This window comes from Palaemon carinicauda, chromosome 41 (genome assembly GCF_036898095.1).
Source record: "Palaemon carinicauda isolate YSFRI2023 chromosome 41, ASM3689809v2, whole genome shotgun sequence".
NCBI classification, from domain to species: Eukaryota; Metazoa; Arthropoda; class Malacostraca; order Decapoda; family Palaemonidae; genus Palaemon; species Palaemon carinicauda.
This window is the reverse complement of record NC_090765.1, coordinates 7794466-7815330: the sequence shown is the minus strand read 5'-3', so window position 1 is coordinate 7815330 and position 20865 is coordinate 7794466. Positions and strand designations below refer to the sequence as shown.

General features: G+C 44.4%; 1 protein-coding gene across 2 annotated transcripts in view; it reads left to right on the top strand.

The window, feature by feature from the left end:
- Positions 1-20865, top strand: part of LOC137632302 (uncharacterized) — a 107877-nt gene that overhangs the window by 44004 nt on the left and 43008 nt on the right. The window contains exons 2-3 of one of the 2 annotated variants that reach the window (XM_068364217.1): positions 363-478; positions 1103-1203. In XM_068364217.1, coding sequence (XP_068220318.1) covers positions 1196-1203 — 8 coding nt within the window. In that variant the 5' untranslated portion in view covers positions 363-478; positions 1103-1195. The remainder of the gene's footprint in view (positions 1-362; positions 479-1102; positions 1204-20865) is intronic. The other variant, XM_068364216.1, reaches the window with a different exon arrangement.

The window sequence follows — 20865 nt, the reverse complement described above, 5'->3', positions numbered from 1 at the left end:
TTCTATCATTTTGTAATTGCCTAAATCCCTTCTACTTACAATATATTGTTGATAAAGTTTCTGTCTTGGAACCCCAGAAACCACTTCCTCTCTGACGATGGAAGTAAGAATGGTTGGAACTTCAAGAAATGTAACTATAATATTAGTCTGCACTGCACCAAGGTTGAAGTGTAATTATATTTCGTCAGTACAGTAGACGATCTTTTTTCTAAATATGTATTTTTTCTTTTAGAAGTTCGGCCTCTGTAGTGTAACAAAATCTTCACATAACTAAATTTTAACTTATTTGAAATCTAAAAGCAACGTCTCCTTTATTTGCGTCAATATATTTGACCATATTATGTCTTTTTTTCTCTTCTAAGGCAGTGACGCAGGTAGTCACGATAACCCCTAAATACTTACAAGTACTGAGCACTTTCCAATGAAAATGATCAAGATGACTAGCAAAAGCACTTATTTGGCTCCAACTACATTTTCTGTATGTGATATTTCAGTAATACACTTTAATTTTTGTTTGGTACTCTTGTAAAGATTTCATTTATATACGATAAACCATTCCCATGCTGTAATACTGACAAAAGATGATCATGGAAACATTGGTTGATGAAAATCCTCAAGTTTCATAATATAAAATGTTCATGGAATTGAAATTGCTGTTTTTTTCTTTTATAGAGATTACTCGTTAAAATAACCATGTCAACCAAAGTAAATTAAGGAAAGTCAAAGGAAAAATTCCATTTTTAATTAAATGAAAAATAAAAATATCAAAATTTTATGTAGCAATTGGAAAAAGTATAGGCCTACTTTATGGAAAATGTCTTCCAATATAGATATTTTGTTTAATGATATCTCAGTGAAATCTATAATGGAATTTGAATATTGTATCATGTACAGTATGGGAATATCTACTACAGTATTTCTAAGTCAATTTATGTATAGGCCTACTGTACTGTAGGCCTACTTGTATTTCTAGTTAAAATTTCTTCCGTCCTCAACTTGTAAAGTCTTACGTTGTTAATGACATATGGTCACAAATTATAAGAATTACCAATCATTCCATAATTTCTTAGTCTAATTCCACTAACTGAAATTATGTTTTTAGGTCATTGGTTGAAGACACATTCCAAGGACTATGTGACGTCAAAGGTTCGAGGAAGTAAATGCTCTCATATCTAGAAAGTTACTCAACAACAAAATGGAAAGGTAAGTCTCTCTCTCTCTCTCTCTCTCTCTCTCTCTCTCTCTCTCTCTCTCTCTCTCTCTCTCGTGCACATAAGTTATAGTAACCTATAATCAGATTACTCAATGGTGGCTATTGAAATAGAAAAGTGTGGCAAATCAAGTGATTTACTCCCGATACGTTACTAATATTCCAATAAACGCAACATCGAATAATGAATTAAAGAATTGCTAATAATGTTCAAAGGAATGTAAGGATTTAACAGTGAATTATATATATATATATATATATATATATATATATATATATATATATATATATATATATATATATATATATATATATAGAGAGAGAGAGAGAGAGAGAGAGAGAGAGAGAGAGAGAGAGAGAGAGAGAGAGAGAGAGATGCTGATGTAATATTCATTATGAAGATAATTTTAGAACATGAAAACTATATAAACGACCACGTGTGCATACTAGCTGTACGGTAGCGTGACCTTGAGATCAGCTGATACCTACCGAATTAAAACACACAGAAAAAAGAGAAAAAAACATATTTGAATGATTAATAATAATGGCTATAAACAAACTATATGAAAACTATCCTTTAACATACTGATGCAGATGTGATATTTAAAATTTTATTTCCCGCCGCATCCATCCCAAAAGTCCCAGCATAAGTTCAGAGTGAGCGATATTCGTGGAAAAGCTATTTGGCCAATTTGGAATTAGGCTATTATCATGAAAAAGTTTTATATATTAATCTTGATACTTATTTATTTTGGTCTATAATTTTTCTTGGCCGACTTATTCTCCTATTGGTGTGTATGACTTCTTGACTTTTTCCATGAGGGTTATCAACTGAAGGCATTGACAGTGAGTATGTGTACGAGATGGGCAGGCCTTCATTAGTCCTAGGGCTTGATCAGATCCGTTTCCTCGACCAAACTTCTTGCCTGTCTACATACCAATCAACCTACATATTCCAGGGATTGGCTGTGGTCGTTACCATTATAGCGTCAGAGTCATTAAAATATGTTTCATTTTTGGGCTCAAGCCATGACGTCCTAATGGAAGGTTCCTTCAGTAGCTTCCTCGGGTATATTAAACTACAGTGGATATTCCCAGAGAATTAAACTAAAGGTTATCGCAGAATTCTAACTTCTGGTGCGAGTACCCTAAAGGTTTCCCCCTAGGATATCGTATATCAACAGGGGACGCATGTATTAACACGCCACATAGCTATCTGCACCCCATATAGTGTTAACACTTCGATATGGAAAGGTGGAGAATAACTGGGGAGCCGTTCCACAGTTACACTCATCCATGGCTACTTTTGGTACTCGAGACGTAAACAAACGGGTGCCATTGCTAAATGATGTCACGTCCGTCCTCATCCTTTTGCCTGTAGCTCCTTGCTTAAGTCGGATTTTCCCTAAGTGCTTTTTTCATCAGCTTACATCGCTGTTATGACGCTACCTTCAGCCTCGCCTTCTTCTGGAAAGTTGAGTACCAGGTCCCAGTATTGTTTAAATAAGCTCTAGCTGTAAAGTAACTTCTACTTTTCGTAAAATAGTGTGTTTTGTGGCAGAGCTGTGCCAATACCGGACGCGCCATTTTATGGCGTCGCTGTTCATGTTGCATGCTTTATTTAGTGAGCCAGAACAGCCCTCTCCGGTCATTTAACTAATTAATATTATTAGCTATTTAGTCTTCATAGCTAGGAAATACTTATATCGTGTTTTAGCGCTCATCAGACTCGGTCGCCATTCGACCCCATACTAGATCGCTAGCTTAGCCCCTAGGCTGGACAGCCTAGTGCTTATTTTCATGCATGATATATACCAGTGTTCCTAGGTTAAGTTATGAAGATTGTGGCATTATTAAACATACTATTGACTGTGATGTAAGTGTTTTCGCCTTCGGGGACCATATAAGGGACTGTGTTGATTGTGTATCTTCCATCCTAACCTAATGTAGGAACCCCTATATGCTCCCTATCCCCCTGCCTGCGGGCATTCCCTCTGTGTAGTCTTGCTTCCCCTTCTATATAGGGGAATCTTGTCTACAAACAGAGTATTTATCGCTTCTCTGCCTACCCTAAGGGAATGACCCTCCCTTAGGGTTGGACCGAGAAATAAGGAAGGGCTCCGCCCTTCCTCAGTTGCACCTGGTTGGGTTACTCCTTTCTCCCTGCAACTAGTGATGTGTCTTTCAAGCTTTCCTAGCCTAGGAGTTAGCCCTCCTTCTCTAGGTTAAGCTCTGGGGGTTGACTCTGCCCTATTATAGTTTGAGACGGTACATCTGTACCGTTCTCATTCTGGGCTACCTAACCTAGGTAAGGGAGCGTTCTCCCTTACCTTGGTGGCCGTTCTCATACAGTCTCTCCTCTATAGAAAGACCTTTTCTTCCCCCTCCCCACCTATCCCTTTGGTGAAGGCTTGCCTACACACATCTGTCCTTAGTCCTACAACTCCTCCCTTGGGTGGAGTGGTAGGGTTAGTTGTTCTCCTGCTGAGCTGGCCGCTCTGGTACACATACCCTTCATAGCGTTCTATGGGGGTGGTTGCCGTCCGGCCGGCGGGGGATTCCCCCCTCTTGAATGAATGAATGATTTAAAGTTTTCAGGCATCCTGACATCTAAGGTCATTGACGCCGGTAACATTTAATTTATGTATACAAAAATAAAAAATGAAATAAAATAAAAAATTAAAGAGTATTCAATTAAAATCATAAAAATTGAATGTCATAAAAGTTAAATATTTTTCAGAAGACCTGCTTCTGAAAGAAATCTAAAAATGCCACTTGCATGGTAGGACACATCATTTCCAAGAATCTTGGCAAGGATGAACCTGCCACCCTCACCTCGAGCCTCAAACAAATATCTATTCCGCAAGTTGTTATAATTGGGGCATTCGGTCAACAAATGCCTTACTGTTAAGAGGTACTAAACAGTTGTCACAATACGGTTAGTGTTGGCCCTTCAGCAGAAACTAATGTGTCAACCGAGTGTGACCAATACGGAGACGACAAAGAGACGTCTCCCATTTTCGGGGCATCATATTATACCTCCAAGGAGATATGTCATTTGTTACTTCCCTCATTTTATTGCCATCTTGACTATCCCATTGCTGTTGCCATTTATTGCAAACCAATTTCTTGATGTCAGGTAAGAAATCATTACAGGGAATGGGATACCTTCTTGGCAGCAACTCGGATGCAGCCTCCTTAGCCAGTGAATCTGCCTTCTCATTCCCGGACACACCTACATGTGCTGGAACCCAACAAAATTGAACTGTTATACCTCTCCGTCCAATAAGGAAGAGCCATTCTAAAATCTTTAAAACTAGAGTGTTATTAGAATTAAAAACTTCCATAGCTTGAAGGACACTCCTTGCATCACTAAAAATTGTAAAATTACCCTCCTTCTCCAACGCTATTTCCTCAATAGCGGTTAATATGCCATACAGTTCGGCAGTAAATATGGAAGCGGTCAGAGGAAGTGCACCTCTACAATTAAAACCATTACTATGTACTCCAAATCCAACGCCAGCATCAGATTTGGAGCCATCAGTATAGATAAAAGTTGATCCTCTATGTTCTTTAACATGTTCATTAAAAAGAGACCTGGCTTCTAGGTCTGACATATTCTTCTTATCTCCAATAAAATATTTACAAAAAGATATCTCTGGTAACTTCCATGGAGGCGTTGATGATACCTTGAATGGAAGTACCTTATTTCTAATTATATCCAGACTATTTAATAATCGTTTCACCCGAAAGCCATAAGGTTGAGGAGATTTTGGGTGCAACTCAAAGTATGATGCGTGTCTTACAAGGCTTGCAGTCTGAAAGGCTAGAGAGTTAGGGAGTCTTTGCAATCTAAACCAATACCGAAGAATGGAAGACATTCGGTAAAGGTCTAGAGGTAACTCTCCAGCATCAACAAGGAGACTTGGGATAGGCGAGGTTTTAAAAGCTCCAGTAGACAATCTAATACCTGCATGATGTATCGAGTCTAATATTTTTAACCGGCTTGGGGTGGCTGAAGAATATACCTCACAACCATAACTAATTTTGGAAAAAATCAAGGCCTTGTATAATTTTAAAATAGTATTGCGGTCTGCCCCCCATGATGTATGGGACAATACTTTCAAGATATTCAGAGCTTCAACACATTTAGCTTTTAGCGCTTTTAGGTGAGAAACCCATGTAAGTCTACAGTCAAATATCAAACCTAAAAATTTGGTTTCCGATACACATGGTATCCGTTGACCTTTAATGTATATATCCGGGTCTGGATGTACTCCCCGGACACGACAAAAATGGACAATGGTAGTTTTACTTGTCGAGAACTTAAATCCATTCATGTCAGCCCACTGGATAATTTTATCAATAGAGAGTTGGATTTTTCTCTCAACCATTGCCATTCTAATGCCAGCAAATGATATTGAGAGATCATCCACAAATAATGTTGAGAGAACATCCTGGGGAATGGCTGAGGATATCCCATTAATTGCTAGTGCAAAAAGGGTTACACTCAGCACACTACCCTGAGGAACTCCTTCTTCCTGGCACTTACTCTCTGATAGAGTTTCCCCCACTCTCACTTGAAAAACTCTATGTGAAAGAAATGCCTGAATAAATAGTGGCAGCTCTCCTCGCAATCCCAATTCATGAATGGTTTTAAGAATACCATATCTCCATGTGGTATCATATGCCTTTTCAAGGTCAAAAAATACTGTAACATGGTGCTGTTTGGAAGCAAAGGCTTCACAAATAGAAGACTCAAGTCGTATCAACACATCAGTCGTTGAGTGCATTTTTCGGAATCCACATTGAATCGGTGATAAAATACCTTTCTTTTCAAGGTACCATATCAGCCTTGCATTGACCATCTTCTCCATGATTTTACATAAACAAGATGTCAATGCAATAGGACGATAGTTTGCTGCTAAAAACTTGTCTTTACCGGGTTTTAAAAAGGCTAAAATAATGGCTAGTTCCCAAACACTTGGGTAACTATGATCATGCCAAATTCTATTAATAATGCTTAAAATAAATAGCTTTGTATTAAAATGTACATGTTTAATCATTGCATATGGAATTCCATCGGGTCCAGGGGCTGTATCATTGCAATGAGCAAGTGCGGAATCAAATTCTCTTTCAGTGAAAGGAGAATTATACGACTCTTCCCTTCTTGTTGCAAAATTTAAAATTTTCTTTTCTTCAGTGCTTCTATACTGGTGACCAGGGGCTCCTTCACACTTGCTGGATACATTTGAAAAATGATTAGCCAGGGCATTGCTAACTTCATTTGCTTCAGTTACATACTGGCCATTCACCTTCAACACTGGTGGTGGGTTGGGGGTGAATTTGCCAACTATCTTTTTTACTTTCCTCCACACAGAAGATGGTGGTGTTCTACTGTTAATGGAGGAAACAAAAGACATCCATGACTGGCGCCTTGCTTCTTTCATGGCACGACGGAACTGTGCTCTACATTTCTTGTACATAGTTAAATTCTCATCAGTTCTGCGTCTACGCAATCGTGTTAGAGATCTTCTTGTGGCTCTGTGGAGTGCAGTTAGTTCTGAAGACCACCACGGGACTGGTCGTTGTTTGAATAACCCTGTTGTTTTGGGAATTGAATTGACTCCTGCTGTATGAAGAGTTCCATTCAGTAGGTCTATGACATCATCAACACTTTCAAACTGTTCTGCTCTCCCTTCGATTTCACTTAGCTCGGAAAATTTAACCCAGTCTGCCTTGTCTAGATTCCAACGTGGGGATCTTTGCAAAGGCGGACCCTTGTTGGTGTTTATAATGATTGGTGCATGATCACTAGTATGCCAATCATCTAATGTCCTCCAATCAAAATCAAGAAGGCAGTTAGAGCTTGCAATTGAAAGGTCAATGCATGACAAAGTACCTGTCTGAACATGGAAGTGTGTGGGCTCTCCTGTATTAAGGAGTCCCACATCTTCATTCTCCACAATTGATGAGATAATATTGCCCCTTGTGTTTGCTAAAATATCACCCCATAAAGGATGTCTACCATTCATATCTCCCAGTAAGAGAAAAGGTTGAGGGAGTTGTTGAATGACCTCTGCTAAATCATCATATAAAATATTATCATTTGGAGGTAAGTACAGAGAGCATATTGTATATTTTCTCCCTATATCAATTTGTACAACAACTGCCTGCAGGGTTGTACGTATAGACATGGGTATTTTGGGAACATCTCGACGAATGTACATGAGACTTCCGCCATGGCTCCCTGCTTGTTGATTATATGGTGTTCTATAGCTAACATACTCTCGAGGACTAGGAGTGTTAGAATCAAGCATACTTTCCTGTAGACATACAATTATGGGGGAATGCTCATGAATCAGGAGCTTAAGTTCTTCATATTTCGCCCTCAAACCCTGACAGTTCCATTGCAAAATGGAGGAGAAAACTATGGATTATTTCTGGAAGACATCTTGGATGAGGTCTTCCCATTAGCAGTTTTTAATCTAACATTATTACCTGTAGGTTTCTTCAGAGATGGTCTTGTTATGTTGGGTTTTACGTTGGTGTTTTTCTTTGTATCTTTTTTATCTATTTGTTGAGGGGGATGGTGGACCTCAACTTGAATTTCTGATTTATTTAAATTATCTTCTGGTTGATCGGCAACATCAACAGACAAAACATCATATTTATTTGATGTCATAATTCTAGTATTTCTTATGGAAGGGGGTGAGAGAGATGGAGGTCTCTCTCTTTTACGATTAGTAGGTTGTGAGTTACCAGGTTTTTGTACCTTCCCCACTACAGGTACACCTGATAACTTGGTGTCAGGTGGAATCTCCATTAAATCAGGCAAGGATATGGCCTGGGAGAGGTTAGTACTATCGTTTGTAATGGGGGACAAAGGTTTGATAGTGGTGGGCAATGTCTTTTTGTTGATACTCATTGATAAATCTTTAGGAGATGATGTTCTTGTCTTATGCAGCACTTTATCAATAGATGGTGAATTCCTTTTTCGAGAACTACCTACAGTAGTAGGTGGGTGAGATGATTCCCGAGGAACTTTTTCTCCTGTTTTTAATGTCTTTGCATAAGTATTAGATTTATTTAATAATCTCTTGGCATGCCCCACGCTTACATGTTCAATAATTGATTTATTGAGGGCAGCCTCTTTTAACTTATAAAACTGGCAGCTCCTATCATTAGATTTATGATTAGAGTTGCAGTTTAAGCACCTTGCCTCAAATGTACATTCCCCATGGTAAATATTGGAGCAAGTATTACAAATTCTTTCACTATTGCAAACTTTGGAAGGATGTCCAAATTTAAAGCAATTATAACATTGCAGTGGCTTTTGCTTGAAAGGTTGAACTCTGATCCTTTCGTTTTCTATGTCTATGTGGGAAGGTACATCGGCATCCTGGAAAGTAAGAACAATCATTGATGTTCCAGGTACTTTATGTACTTTCCACACTGATAGAGGACACATAGTCAATATCTCTTCTTCAGTAAATTCATACAGATCCCTATTAAAAACCACTCCCCTTCCATAGCTAAAGTTTAGATGGGGTTTGATGTCCAATTTTATATCATCATTTACTGTCTTCAAATTGGACAGTATAACAGACTGTGTGTATGACTTGGCCTTTATCAAGTAACTTTTCTTACCGAATCGAGATATATCTCCAGGTGCGATCGTACCTACCTTCCTCTGAAGAAATTTGCAGACCTTGAAATAATTTTCCGTACCTCCTACAGATTGAGCAAGAAGCCACATTGGTGGTTTTGGCTTTCTTTGGGATGGCATATCCGCCTCTATATCTTTATCAGCCCAGTCTGCTGGTCTGTAGACATCCAGATCTTTAGGTGCCCCATCACACAGAGCACCCTTAACACTCATATTACCTACTTTAATATCAACAATATTACGGCTTGCATTAAATGCTTCCTCATGACAATTAAATGATAACCAAGATTCCCAGTTATCATCTTGAAGTTTCATTCTAATTTCTTTTATTAATCCATAACACTCAAATATTTTATGTAGCATATCATAATTAGTTTCTAATGGGTTTTGGGTAATGTGCAGGACATTCAATTTTCCTGTGTTGCCCAAATTACCCTTTTTCCGAGTGTTTAAAGAATAGTCCTTTTTAGTTCCTACGTCGTCAACGGAGTTTTCTTTAAATGAATTGCCAGAGGTCGTCAACAGTGCCAGGGGCGAGTCAGCATATCCAGGGGAGGTGGGGTCATTTTCACAAGATTCCATCATAAAAAAGAAGAGAGAAGAGTGATTTTTTGAAGTTTGATTTACCTGCTTGAGAACATTAAGGCATCACATGTTGGGAAGGAAATTTACACTCTCCACTACCGGCACAGTGAGAGTATACTTCCCAGATGGTCCACTCCATACCCTACCCGAAGGATAGCATCAAAACAGATATAGAGGCACAGGTGTAAGCTGAACCCGCCTGTTGGGACTGAGACCAAGAAACAATGGAATCATCCTCCCCATATCTGTAATGACGGGCTTCCGGCCAAAAGCCGAGAGTCCTACCCCAAGCGTTGGATCCCCCTGGATTCCGAAGACCCAACACTTGAGAATAGTTCCGCCAAAAAGGTCCAAACCATCTTCGGGATGGCTGAGATCATCCAATACTCTCACATATAGCTTTGAGCACAAACACCTCCCAACCGTGACACCTTTCCCATTCATCAAAGCAGGCAGCAATACCGGATGTAGAAACATCCGCCCAAGTGGCAATAACAGATGTAGAAACATCCATGCCATAAAAAGAGAGAAAAAAGAAAAAATAATAATAAACACACATATATATGTAAATATATACACATACATATGGGAAATTTTACTCATAGGGTTGGGACAGCAACATGAAGGAAAGTTTATAATATTAGGAGAAGGTTGAAGCCATATAAAGAGGAAGAAAAAGATGAAAGAGAGAAATTTAGATTCGAACTGGGGGAGCAATTTCCCCAAGTTCGAGAGCCCTCTTGCCCGTCACCAAGATTCAGCACGGGAATGAAATGCCGTGCTGAAGCTCAATGACTTCATCAAGGCATTCTCTCATTAAGAGGGAGGCGAACACAAACTCTCTGCAAGCCCTTCTGGCTTTAATAAAGTTGTACAGGTCTTATACATGTCCGGGGTATCTGGGATGCTTGCCATTGTCTCCAGGCCAGTCTGCAGAGACAAGGAAGCAGCAAGACGTTCTTTCGTCTCCTGTTCCCTACGCAGGAGAAAGTCCGACAGCTTGGGGAGGTCTTTGCCGAACTGTTGTCCGGCAACATCTGCCTTCAGCTTCCCAACTGTGAAAGGTGTTGTGTACATCCTTCCAGTCCGCATCGTCTGATGGGAAGGCAAGGGAGAAGGGTCTACACTCCTCCAGTGTAGGGCACGGTTTCCCTGCCTCAACTGCCTTTAAGGCTGCCTTGACCCCTTTGTCCATAAAAGGAAAGGCACATTTAGGATCAGCAATGAAGGACGGGTGCTTCTTGCTGAGAGCCGGCACCTTAGAGCTAGTAAAGGCCCTCTCTTTTGAGGTGGTGGTATATAAGGCCTAAGCCTTAGAGAGTTCAAGGACAATAGTCTCCTTCGGCTCTGTTTCCTCTTTGGATGCAGGTTTCGTCCTGAGACGGACATAGCAATCCGGGTAGGCCCCTTTGCTGGGCCAGAACTCAATTTCCTCCACTGGGACAATGCCCAGTTTTTCTGAGAGGTAGATCTTCCCCCACGACATGGGCATGTGTTCTGCGTACCTCCAGGGGTTAACGTCAGAGAAGAAGGGGAGATCTTTAACGTTTAGCTTCTTCGGGGCCAAACGTGTTACAACTAGCTGATGCATCTCAGTCCGAAGAGAGGCCTCCTTCTCGGACGATTTCTTTTGGATGTCCTGCACCATGGACAGCAACGAGTGCAACGTACTCGTGATCGAATCTAGTTGGGGTGCAATGGAGGAGGTCGAAGGCACAGGCTCATTCAATGTGGCCGATGATACCGAAATCGTTTCGGCTTTCTCGGTTTCTGTCTCAGGTGGAACGTAATCCGCCTGATCCAATTCCTCCACTAAGAGATTGTTCTCAGTCTCCTCTGAGACAACTGACATGGTGTCCTCTAGCTGGATGCTCTCTAAGGCATCCGAAACTTCATATTCCACTGGAATCTGAACCAGGGGAATCTCAGGTTGAGCCTGGGGAATAACTGCATCTGAAGCTGCCCTAGGGAAAAGACAAGCCCTCATCTTTTCGTTAGGAAGGTATGGGCCAGAAGTGTTCTTCTGAAAACCTCTAACCCATTTACGCAGCATTTCCCTTGCTGCGTCCCTTGACTCAGTGGACCTTTGATCATCAAAAGCCTCTCTTACCAGTTTTTCACAAACGGTACATACCTGTGGGTCCCAGTACTTGAGAGCCCCCTTGGTGACTGCGCAGCGAGCATGGGTCCTGCACATGTCGTGGCTGCAGAAGTTCCTACTGTGGACTCTGCAAAACTATTCCCGCACTCGGGATGCTCCTGTAAAGAAAGGAAAAGTCTATAAGTATTCGGTGAAATTCTCAAATTTCAGCATACATATAATATTTTATATTAGCGTGGATAGGGCAAGCTATAAACAGGAAAGACACCTACATGTGTTTCCCGTCCAGCCAATTGATATGACCTCCTCCAATATTGAAGGTAGAATTCTTAAGAATTTTTAGGGGAAGATGATATCCTTTGATATAAAGTGTCTCTTAACACAATCTTCCAGTTTCAATATTGGGGTTTAAGGAACAATAATGGATCATAATCATTAAAGGAAGAGAGAATCACTCTCTTAAATGTGATGGTCTCACAATAGTCTGCCCAAGAAGCACCTTGTAGGTTGGAAAAACTTTTGGCTACAGCACTGACTGTTTGGTAACAAGTTGTGTTAGACCGCCGGCAACGGCTCTGCCGGCTGCCGGCGGTCTCTGCCAGTGACGGCGGCTCTGCCGGCCGGCAGTGGCTCTGCCAACTGTCGGCGGCGGCAGCGGCTCTGCCAACTGTCGGCGGCGGCAGCGGCTCTGCCGGCCGGCAGCCGAGGATCCTTCCATCAAGGGGACCCGGCTGCAGTCGGCGGCAGATGACCAGGTATGGGTGGCCGGCAACTCAGCAGCCGGCAGTCGGTCCCTGAATGTCCATTGTCTTTGGGTTGTCGATCAACTATGTTCCCAACAAGCGGCGGCAGGGCAACTGCCGGCCGGCAGACAATGGACATGGCCCAGTACGAAAGTAAGAGAGAAAGAGAGGATGGAGGAAGGCAAGGGCTCAGCCTTGCTGGCCTGCATCCAGAATGAGGGTTCAAGTGGAAGGGGGAATTAAATTCGGGCTTCCACCCAACCATATCCCAGTCATAAGGGCTATGGAAGGCAGTCCAAGGGAGGACTGAAGAACACTCTAAAGAATATGAGGGTACCCGGCGGCCAGCGGCAGACGGGGAACCTCAGGCCAGTCCTACAAGAACCCTAGGGTCAATGTAGAACGACGGCCAGGAGGGTGTTGGATCATTCAACAAGAAAGAGATAGAGGGGAGGGGGTAGGTGTCCTACAGGTAAGTTAATTCCCGAAGACACTACCTAACCTAAAGGATTCTGGTCTCATGAAGTAACCTCAGGTAGGAGAAATCATTTCCCCAGGTTGGGGTAGTCAAGGGAGAAGGTGTCCGTAGGACACCATCTCACAGTAGAGCAGAATCTCGTACCAGAGACCTTAGGCAGTGAAGAAATCCTTTCTTCGGTCTAGGGTCTACCAGCACAGGACTGTCTGCTAGGCCAAGGAAGGGGGAATTGTCATACAAAACCCCCAAATATGGCCTAGGGAGGTCTAGCCTCCTGAAAAAGCAGCTCAACCTGACATGGGAAATCATTTCACCAAGACAGGGAGATGCCTAACACAGACTGGTACTCTGATGTCCCGTTCTAAACTCAAAACCGACTCAGTGGTTAGGGGAAAGAAAACGGAACATCTCGGTAAAACTTTGCCAGAACTCTGTTCACAGCAAAGAAAACTGAGAATAGCCTAGGCTAATCAAAGGGAAGGGGTATTGCTCTTAAATCTCCTAGGAGATTAGTATCGACTTAAAAGGTATAGGAGGTGTCAGTCTCCCCTTAAAAGACAATACAAGAGCAATGGGGACATGTATGAAAGTATACTAAAGCCCCTAGGCTAGTAGCCTAGGAGCATTGAGAATCGTTCACCAAAACTCTCTGTATACTATCTTGGAAGAGGAAAGCATAATTAACGGATTTTGAGCGAAGCGAAAAATCTATTTTTGGGTGAGATAGCCATGGCGTCCTGATGGAAGGTTCCTGTTTGGTAGCTTCCTTGGGTATAAGACTACTAAGATATTCCCAGAGAATTTAACCACAGGTTATCACAGAATTCTAACTTCTGGAGCGAGTATCTCAAAGGTTTCCCTTTAAGACATCGTAATACAACAGGGGACACGCATGTCTGATCGTGCCACATAGCTATCTCCACCCCGAACAGAGTTAATGCTTCGGTGTGTAAGGGCTGAGAATAGCTGGGAGCCGTTCCACAGCTAATCTCACTCGTGGCTACTACTGATACTCGAGACGTAAACAAACGGACGCCATTGCTCTAATGACGTCACGCGCGTCTTTATCCTGGCGCCAGTTGCTGCCCATCACCATGATACAATTGTGTAGGGTGGGAACAAACTGAACGAAGTAGTAGGGAGGGTCCATCAGGACGCCATGGCTATCTCACCCAAAAATAGATTTTTCGCTTCGCTCAAAATCCGTTTTTTGGGCTCAAGCCATGGCGTCCTGATGGAAGAGTACCAGAGAATCAATGTATCGTGGTAGATTTTCCCCCAGAGTTAAGTGCCTAGGCATTGACAAAACAGCAAAGTAATCTTAGGTAAGAACCATAGGAACGAAGTATCCTGCCCCCCATTGGTAGGAAGTTCCCATGGGCTATGCCGACGTCAAAGTGGTATTGAAGGGCTATTCATCTTGACAGAAGAACTTTTAAGAACTTAGAGATGAAGCAGAATGTTTGATATTTGTATAGGAACATTCTGAAGTAGGCCAGTGGTGGTTGAGCACTGTGTATAGAGTTCATCTCCTGATTATCAGAAGTAAGTATTCGTGTAGGAACCTTACTGAGACAAGGTGAATATAATTTAGGATTAGACATCTTAAATTCTTCATGACCATAAGAAAGGAGGAATAAATAAAACTATGACAGTATGTATTTCATAGTAAGTAGGAGCTGAAAGAGACGCATAAGTAATAAAATAGAAATTTTATTTCACAATGCAGAAATTAAATAATTTACAGCAAAAGTAAAGTTCATTTACAGTAATAATAATGTACATAGAAATAAAGGCTTGCTCTTGAATCTGAAAAGGAATTTCAGGATTAGTAGGTACTCGTTCTCGAGGAACGCAAGTCTTTAAACAACACATCATGCTCAAGGCATGCGGCACTTGTGTGACACTATGACATTTCACCTGGGATAAGAACAGTTATAAAAGCACTAAGTGTTTTTAGACATCACTATGAATCGCTCGAGGGTCAACATAGGCACCCGAAGAGTTAGAGTCCCAAGTAACTCACTGTTCTACGCAGAGTTAGGTGCAGGTTTCATAACACTACCTGCGGCTACCACAAAATGTTTGATTTCGTGCACTTGTTTCGCATAATGTTTAAAGAAAACTCGCGAGGACTTCCAGCCCGTAAAGTTTTTAAGGCTCTCAAAGTCCATGCTCTGAAAGAAGTTCAGAGAAGATGCCACTTTTCTAGGATCATGACCAGCGGGTGTACTGTTCGGATCCGCTCTGCGAATGAAGTAGGTGATTTTCGCTCTTAATTGTTTCAGTGACAGGTCGCTGCCCGATGTTTCTCCTTTGAAGAGTTGGCCTCCACCAAAGTTCGAAGTTCTGCGAAGATAGACCTTGAGACTCTCTACTGGACATAGAGAGACATCCTCCTTCAGGGGGCATATTCTCCAAGGGCCCCATCTTTTGGTGGGTAATTCATTTTTGGCGAGAAACGTCGGATCAGGGGAGAGGGTCACTTCTCCTGAATCAGCAAACAGGATGTGTCCCTCTTCTCTTGATAATGCCACTATTTCGCTGACTCGAGCTCCCGAGGCGAGAGCAAATAAAAATATAACTTTCTGAGTCAGATCCTTGAGGGGGCATGAATCGTTGTCCAAGTTGGAGGCGAAATGGAGCACCTTGTCTAGTGACCAGGAGATCGGTTTCGGAGGGGGTGCTGGGCGTAGGCGAGCACATGCTTTTGGTAATTTGTTAAAGATGTCGTTGGACAGATCAATTTGGAAAGCATATAGAATTGGTCTAGTCAAAGCCGATTTGCAGGTTGAAATCGTATTGGCTGCTAATCCTTGTCCATGAAGGTGAATGAAGAAGGACATACAGAAATCAATGGTGATTTCTTTAGGATTTTTTGCTTTAACAAAGGAGACCCATTTCCTCCAGGATGATTCATATTGCCGTCTCGTGGATTCGGTCTTGTATTCCTCTAGGAAGTCTAGACTTTTCTTCGAGATCCCAAACCTCTTCTTTGCGGCAAGGGAGAGAAAATCATGAGATGAAGGTCCTTGATTTTCGATGATGAAGCGAAGACAGTCGACTTCTGTACTTGTTGAGAGAGAACTGGGCCCGGGAGAGGGATCAGCTTGGGCTGCAGCTCCAGGACCAGGGGGTACCAGTTGCTCCGGGGCCACTTGGGAGCCACTAGGGCCACTGTCCCTTTGAAGGTTCTCAGTTTGGAGAGGACTTTCAACAGAAGGTTGGTGGGAGGGAACAGGTATATCTTGGACCATCTGTTCCAGTCCAGTGACATGGCGTCCACCGCTTCTGCTTTGGGGTCCTCGTACGGGGCCACGTACAGAGGAAGTTGATTGTTGTCGCTCGTTGCAAAGAGATCTATCTGAAGTTCTGGGACTTGATGAGAGATGAAGGAGAATGATCTTGCGTCTAGAGACCATTCCGACTCTATCGGGTTTGTCCGAGATAGAGCATCCGCTGTCACGTTGCGGAATCCTTGTAGGTGAACTGCAGACAGGTGCCACTTCTTCTTCTCCGCCAGACGGAAGATTGGGAGAAGCACCTGATTTATCTGGGGCGATCTTGAGCCTTGGCGATTGAGACAACGAACTACCACCGAGTTGTCTAGGGTTAGACGGATGTGGATCGAGGGCGGCGGGGATAACTTCTTCAGAGTAAGAAGGACCGCCATGGCCTCCAAGATGTTTATGTGGAACGTCTTGAATAGTGGAGACCAGGTCCCTTGAGCTTGTTTCAGGTGGGAGTGACCTCCCCAGCCCTCCAGTGAGGCATCCGTGTGGATGTTGAGTGATGGAGGAGGGTGTTGGAGAGGAATGGACCTTTTCAGGGCCTTTGCTTCCGACCACGGCTTTAGGAGGCGTCGAAGTCTGTTTGGAAGCCGTCTCTTGAGGTCTCTTCGAGCGATGGATGCCGATCGTCTCCAGACTCCCGCGGCATCCTTTAGCTGTGCGCGAAGCACTGGGTTTGTCACTGAGGCGAATTGTAGAGAGCCTAGAACTCGTTCCTGCTGTCGTCTTGAAATGCGTTTGGATTTCAGTAGTCGCTTGACAGACCCTGCTATTTCCTTCCTTTTCTTCTGGGGGATGGAAAGGCGGTGTGACTGAAGATTCCAGTGGATTCCCAGCCACTGAAACTTCTGAGCTGGAGAGAGGCGAGATTTCTTCTCGTTGATCTTGAATCCCAGGTGTTCTAGGTACTGGGTAACTTCGTCGCAAGACCTTGCACACTCTTCGGGCGATGGAGCCCAGACTAGCCAGTCGTCGAGGTAGGCCATCACCTGGACGTTTCTTAGGCGGAGCTGTTGTACTATGGCATCCGCCAGCTTTGTGAAGATCCGAGGGGCCACATTGAGGCCGAATGGCATGGCCCGGAAGGCGTAGCTTTTCCTTTGGAGTCGAAATCCTAGGTAGGAGGAAGCATGATGGTTCATTGGAATGTGCCAATAGGCATCCGCCAGGTCTATAGAGACCGTGTAGGAACCTTGAGGCAGAAGGGTCCTTATTTGTTGAAGCGTCAGCATCTTGAATTTGTTGTTCTCTATGAACTTGTTGAGGGGGGATAAGTCCAGAATGACTCTGAGCTTGTCTGAGTCCTTCTTGGGAACGCAAAACAGTCTCCCTTGGAACCTGGTGGACTTTACCTTCCTTATCACCTTCTTGTTCAAGAGGTCTAGAACATATTCTTCCAGAATGGGGGTCGATTGTTGAAAGAACCGCTGGAAGATTGGGGGTGGTTGCACCCAACTCCAGCCTAGACCGTTCTTGATGATGCTGTGTGCCCAGGGATCGAAGGTCCAACGATCCTGGAATTGGCGGAGTCTTCCTCCCACCGGAAGCACTTCATTGCTTCTGGTGTCCCGAGGACTTGTTGCCTCGGCCGCTAGCTCCCTTTCCTCCTCTACCTCTGGAGGGACGACGAGAGGCGTCTCTGCTTGCACCCCTGGACGAGCCTCTACCTTTGGCATGAAAGGTAGTGGATGGTTGCTCAAAGGCAGGGGTGAAGACCGGTGACTGTGACAACACCGGTTGGGGGACCAATTGAAAGGTCTGCTGTGGTTGGGCAACCACTTGGGAGGTAGCGGGTCCCGGAAACTGACGTCGTTGTTGACGTTGCTGGGGTTTTGGCTTCTGAGGTTTCCTCTTAGGCTGAGGTCCATTGTCCTGAGAGGGTTTCCTTTTTCTGGACATGCCCCACTTGTGGAGAAGGTTCCTATTCTCCGTGGCGGCTCTGTCAGTTATTTCCTTGACAAGGTCAGAAGGAAACAGGTGCTTTCCCCAGATGTTGGAGGAAATCAGCCTCCGGGGTTCGTGTTTCACGGTGGCACCGACAAACACGAATTCACGACAGGCTCTACGAGCCTTTATGAAATGGTACAAGTCCTTCATTACTGTAAGTAAGTGGGATTTGGCTAGCACCATGTAGTGATCAGGTACTCTTGTGTCACAGGCCATAACTTCAAGTTGGACTTGATGAGAAAGAGATGCCGCAAGCCTCTCCTTCGTGTCTTGTTCCCGGCGAAGGAGGTGATCATTGAGCTTAGGGAGGTCCTCCTTAAACTGACGTCCGGCGACGTCAGGATCGAGCCTACCCACGACGAAAGTATGTTGAACATCTTTCCATTGTCTAGTGTCAGGGGGTGTCACGATGGAGAAGGGTCTGCACTCCTCCAGTGCAGGGCAGGGTTTTCCTTCTTCCGCCGCTTTAAGGCATGCAGCTAAGGCCTTTTCCAAGAAAGGAAGAACCGCAGTGTCAGGTGCGACGTATGTAGGATGCTTCTTGCTCAAGGCAGGAAGCTTAGAGCAGGTAAAGCCCCTGCTCTTAAATGCGGAGGCTAGCATAGCCTGGGCCTTTGCGAGATCGAACACTATCTCTTCTTTAGGTTCGGTCTCCTCCTTCGAGGCAGGTTCGGAACGAAGCCGGACGTAACAGTCCGGGTAGGCCTCGAAGCTTGGGAAGAACTCCACATCTTCCAACGGGACCGTGCCAATCTTGTCACTAACAAAGATCCTGCCGGTCGCAATAACCATATGCTCTGCATACCTCCACGGGTTGGCATGAGAGCAAGCTGGGAGATCCTTAACCGAAATCTTCTTCGGTTCTCTGGATCCAATCATTGACCTGATGGACTCCTGGTTCTCCTTCAGTCTGTCGTCCATGACAGCTCTAATCAGCCGGATCAGTTCTTGGGTAGACGAAGAGGGATCCGGGGTCGAGGAGGTAGACGGAATGGACACATCCATCGGTGTAGGAGTAGGCGGAGGGATGGATGAGGGAGGAGCTCCAAGCTCCGACTCGGTGTATTCCACCTTGTCTTCGTCCTCTTCGGCTCCTTGAGCCATAAGCGTCTTCTCCGTGTCTTCCGAGACGTCAGAGATCTGTTCATCATCCTCGGAATCTAAACGACACTCATGCATGGACTGAGCCATGACCACATCAGGTTCCACCGTAATTTGGACAGTGGGGATTGCTTCTTTCGGAACCACTGAATCAGGGGAGGCCTTAGGGAACAACAGGGACCTCAGTTCTTCGGTGGCCAGGTACGGTCCGGTAGCATTTTTCTGAAAGCCACGCACCCACTTGCGCAGCTTTTCACGAGAAATGTCTCTAACCTCCGCTGAGGGAGGGTTATGGAAGGCCTCAACTAGGTGGGCCTGGCAGACCGTACAATCCAGTGGATTCCAGAACTTCAAATCCCCTTTCTTGTCTGCACAAGGGGCGTGAGTCCTGCAAGCCGTATGCCCGTAAAACTGCGGGCGTTTCACAGCGCAGAAGGCGAAGTCACACTTCATCTGCTCCTCCTGTGGAAGAAAGAGAAAATGAGTATGGGGGAGTCATAGGAATGGCTCTTAAACTAAGTTAATATTAATCATTAATTTTAACTTAAAGAAGGTGTGATGCATAGAGAATGAAAACAGTAAAGGAGAACACGCTCCATGCATCTCGCCCGGCTGGTTACCATAAGCTTGGTCCTGGGATAATCCAAATGACCGAGATCATTGGATATAGTTTCCTAGGATTCCCATTATATTGGAACTCCATGGAAAGCCAAGGACAAGGTTGGGATCGAATTCATTCGGTTCCCAGTTAAGAGCCAGAAGGCCTCATTAAAGGTAACTGCTTCTGGCAACCAGCCGTGCTAAGATGCACATAGCATGCTGGAATTAGAAGAATGCAAAGAGACAGCATGATCACTAATAGAGCAGTACTAGGTACTGATCTTAAAAGCAAAGCAGCTTATCTATTTGCTATGTAGGGCTATCTTAGTCTTATGATAGCTACAGTGAGGGGGTGCAAGTATTCTTGACGCCTCTGGGGCATCCGGCAAGCCGCCGGCATGCCGGAGCTCGCTCCAGCATAGATTCTGGCATTAGAACAGACAATTTTCAAAAGTCAGTTAGATACCAGGATGGCGGCCGCCGGCACAACGGCGGCACGCCGGCAGGGAGCGGCGGCTCCGGCAGCCGGAGGATGCCAGGTTGGTGACTGGGATAAGGATGGTACAGGTAGTATCGGGTTGCCGGCAGTATATGCCGGCACTCCGGTGATCGACCGGCAAGCGGACGATTAGATAGGAGTAGGAGAGCCGCCGGTAGTAGCCGGCGGCAGCCGGCAGTCCCTCGGTACACGGGGGGCTGGCGGCAAGGGTAGGGAAGTCACCAAGAGGGAGGCAGGTATTGCCGACAGTAGAGGCGGCAAGAGACCGGCACCCGGATAGATAGAGAGACAGGGGGAGGGGGGAAGGGATGCAGGAAGTACCGTCAGGGTTCCAGACATCCCTCCCCCTCCCTGAGAGGGTGTACCCATGATAGAGACAGGCTCTAACATCCATAAGCAGGGGTCACTAGGGACCGGGAGCAGGTAGCCCAAGGGAGGGCTAGGGAACACCCAAGAGGGGGGGGGAGACTCCCCTATGCAGAACTACACTAGTAACTAACCTTATAGGACACTATGAAGGTATATGTACCAGAGCGGACTGCACAGGGAAGCTCGGGTAGCCCTACTCATCCACCCTAAGGAGGATTTGTAGGACAGGGGACAGATGAGTATAAACTAACCTAAGCATAGGCTAGGCTATAC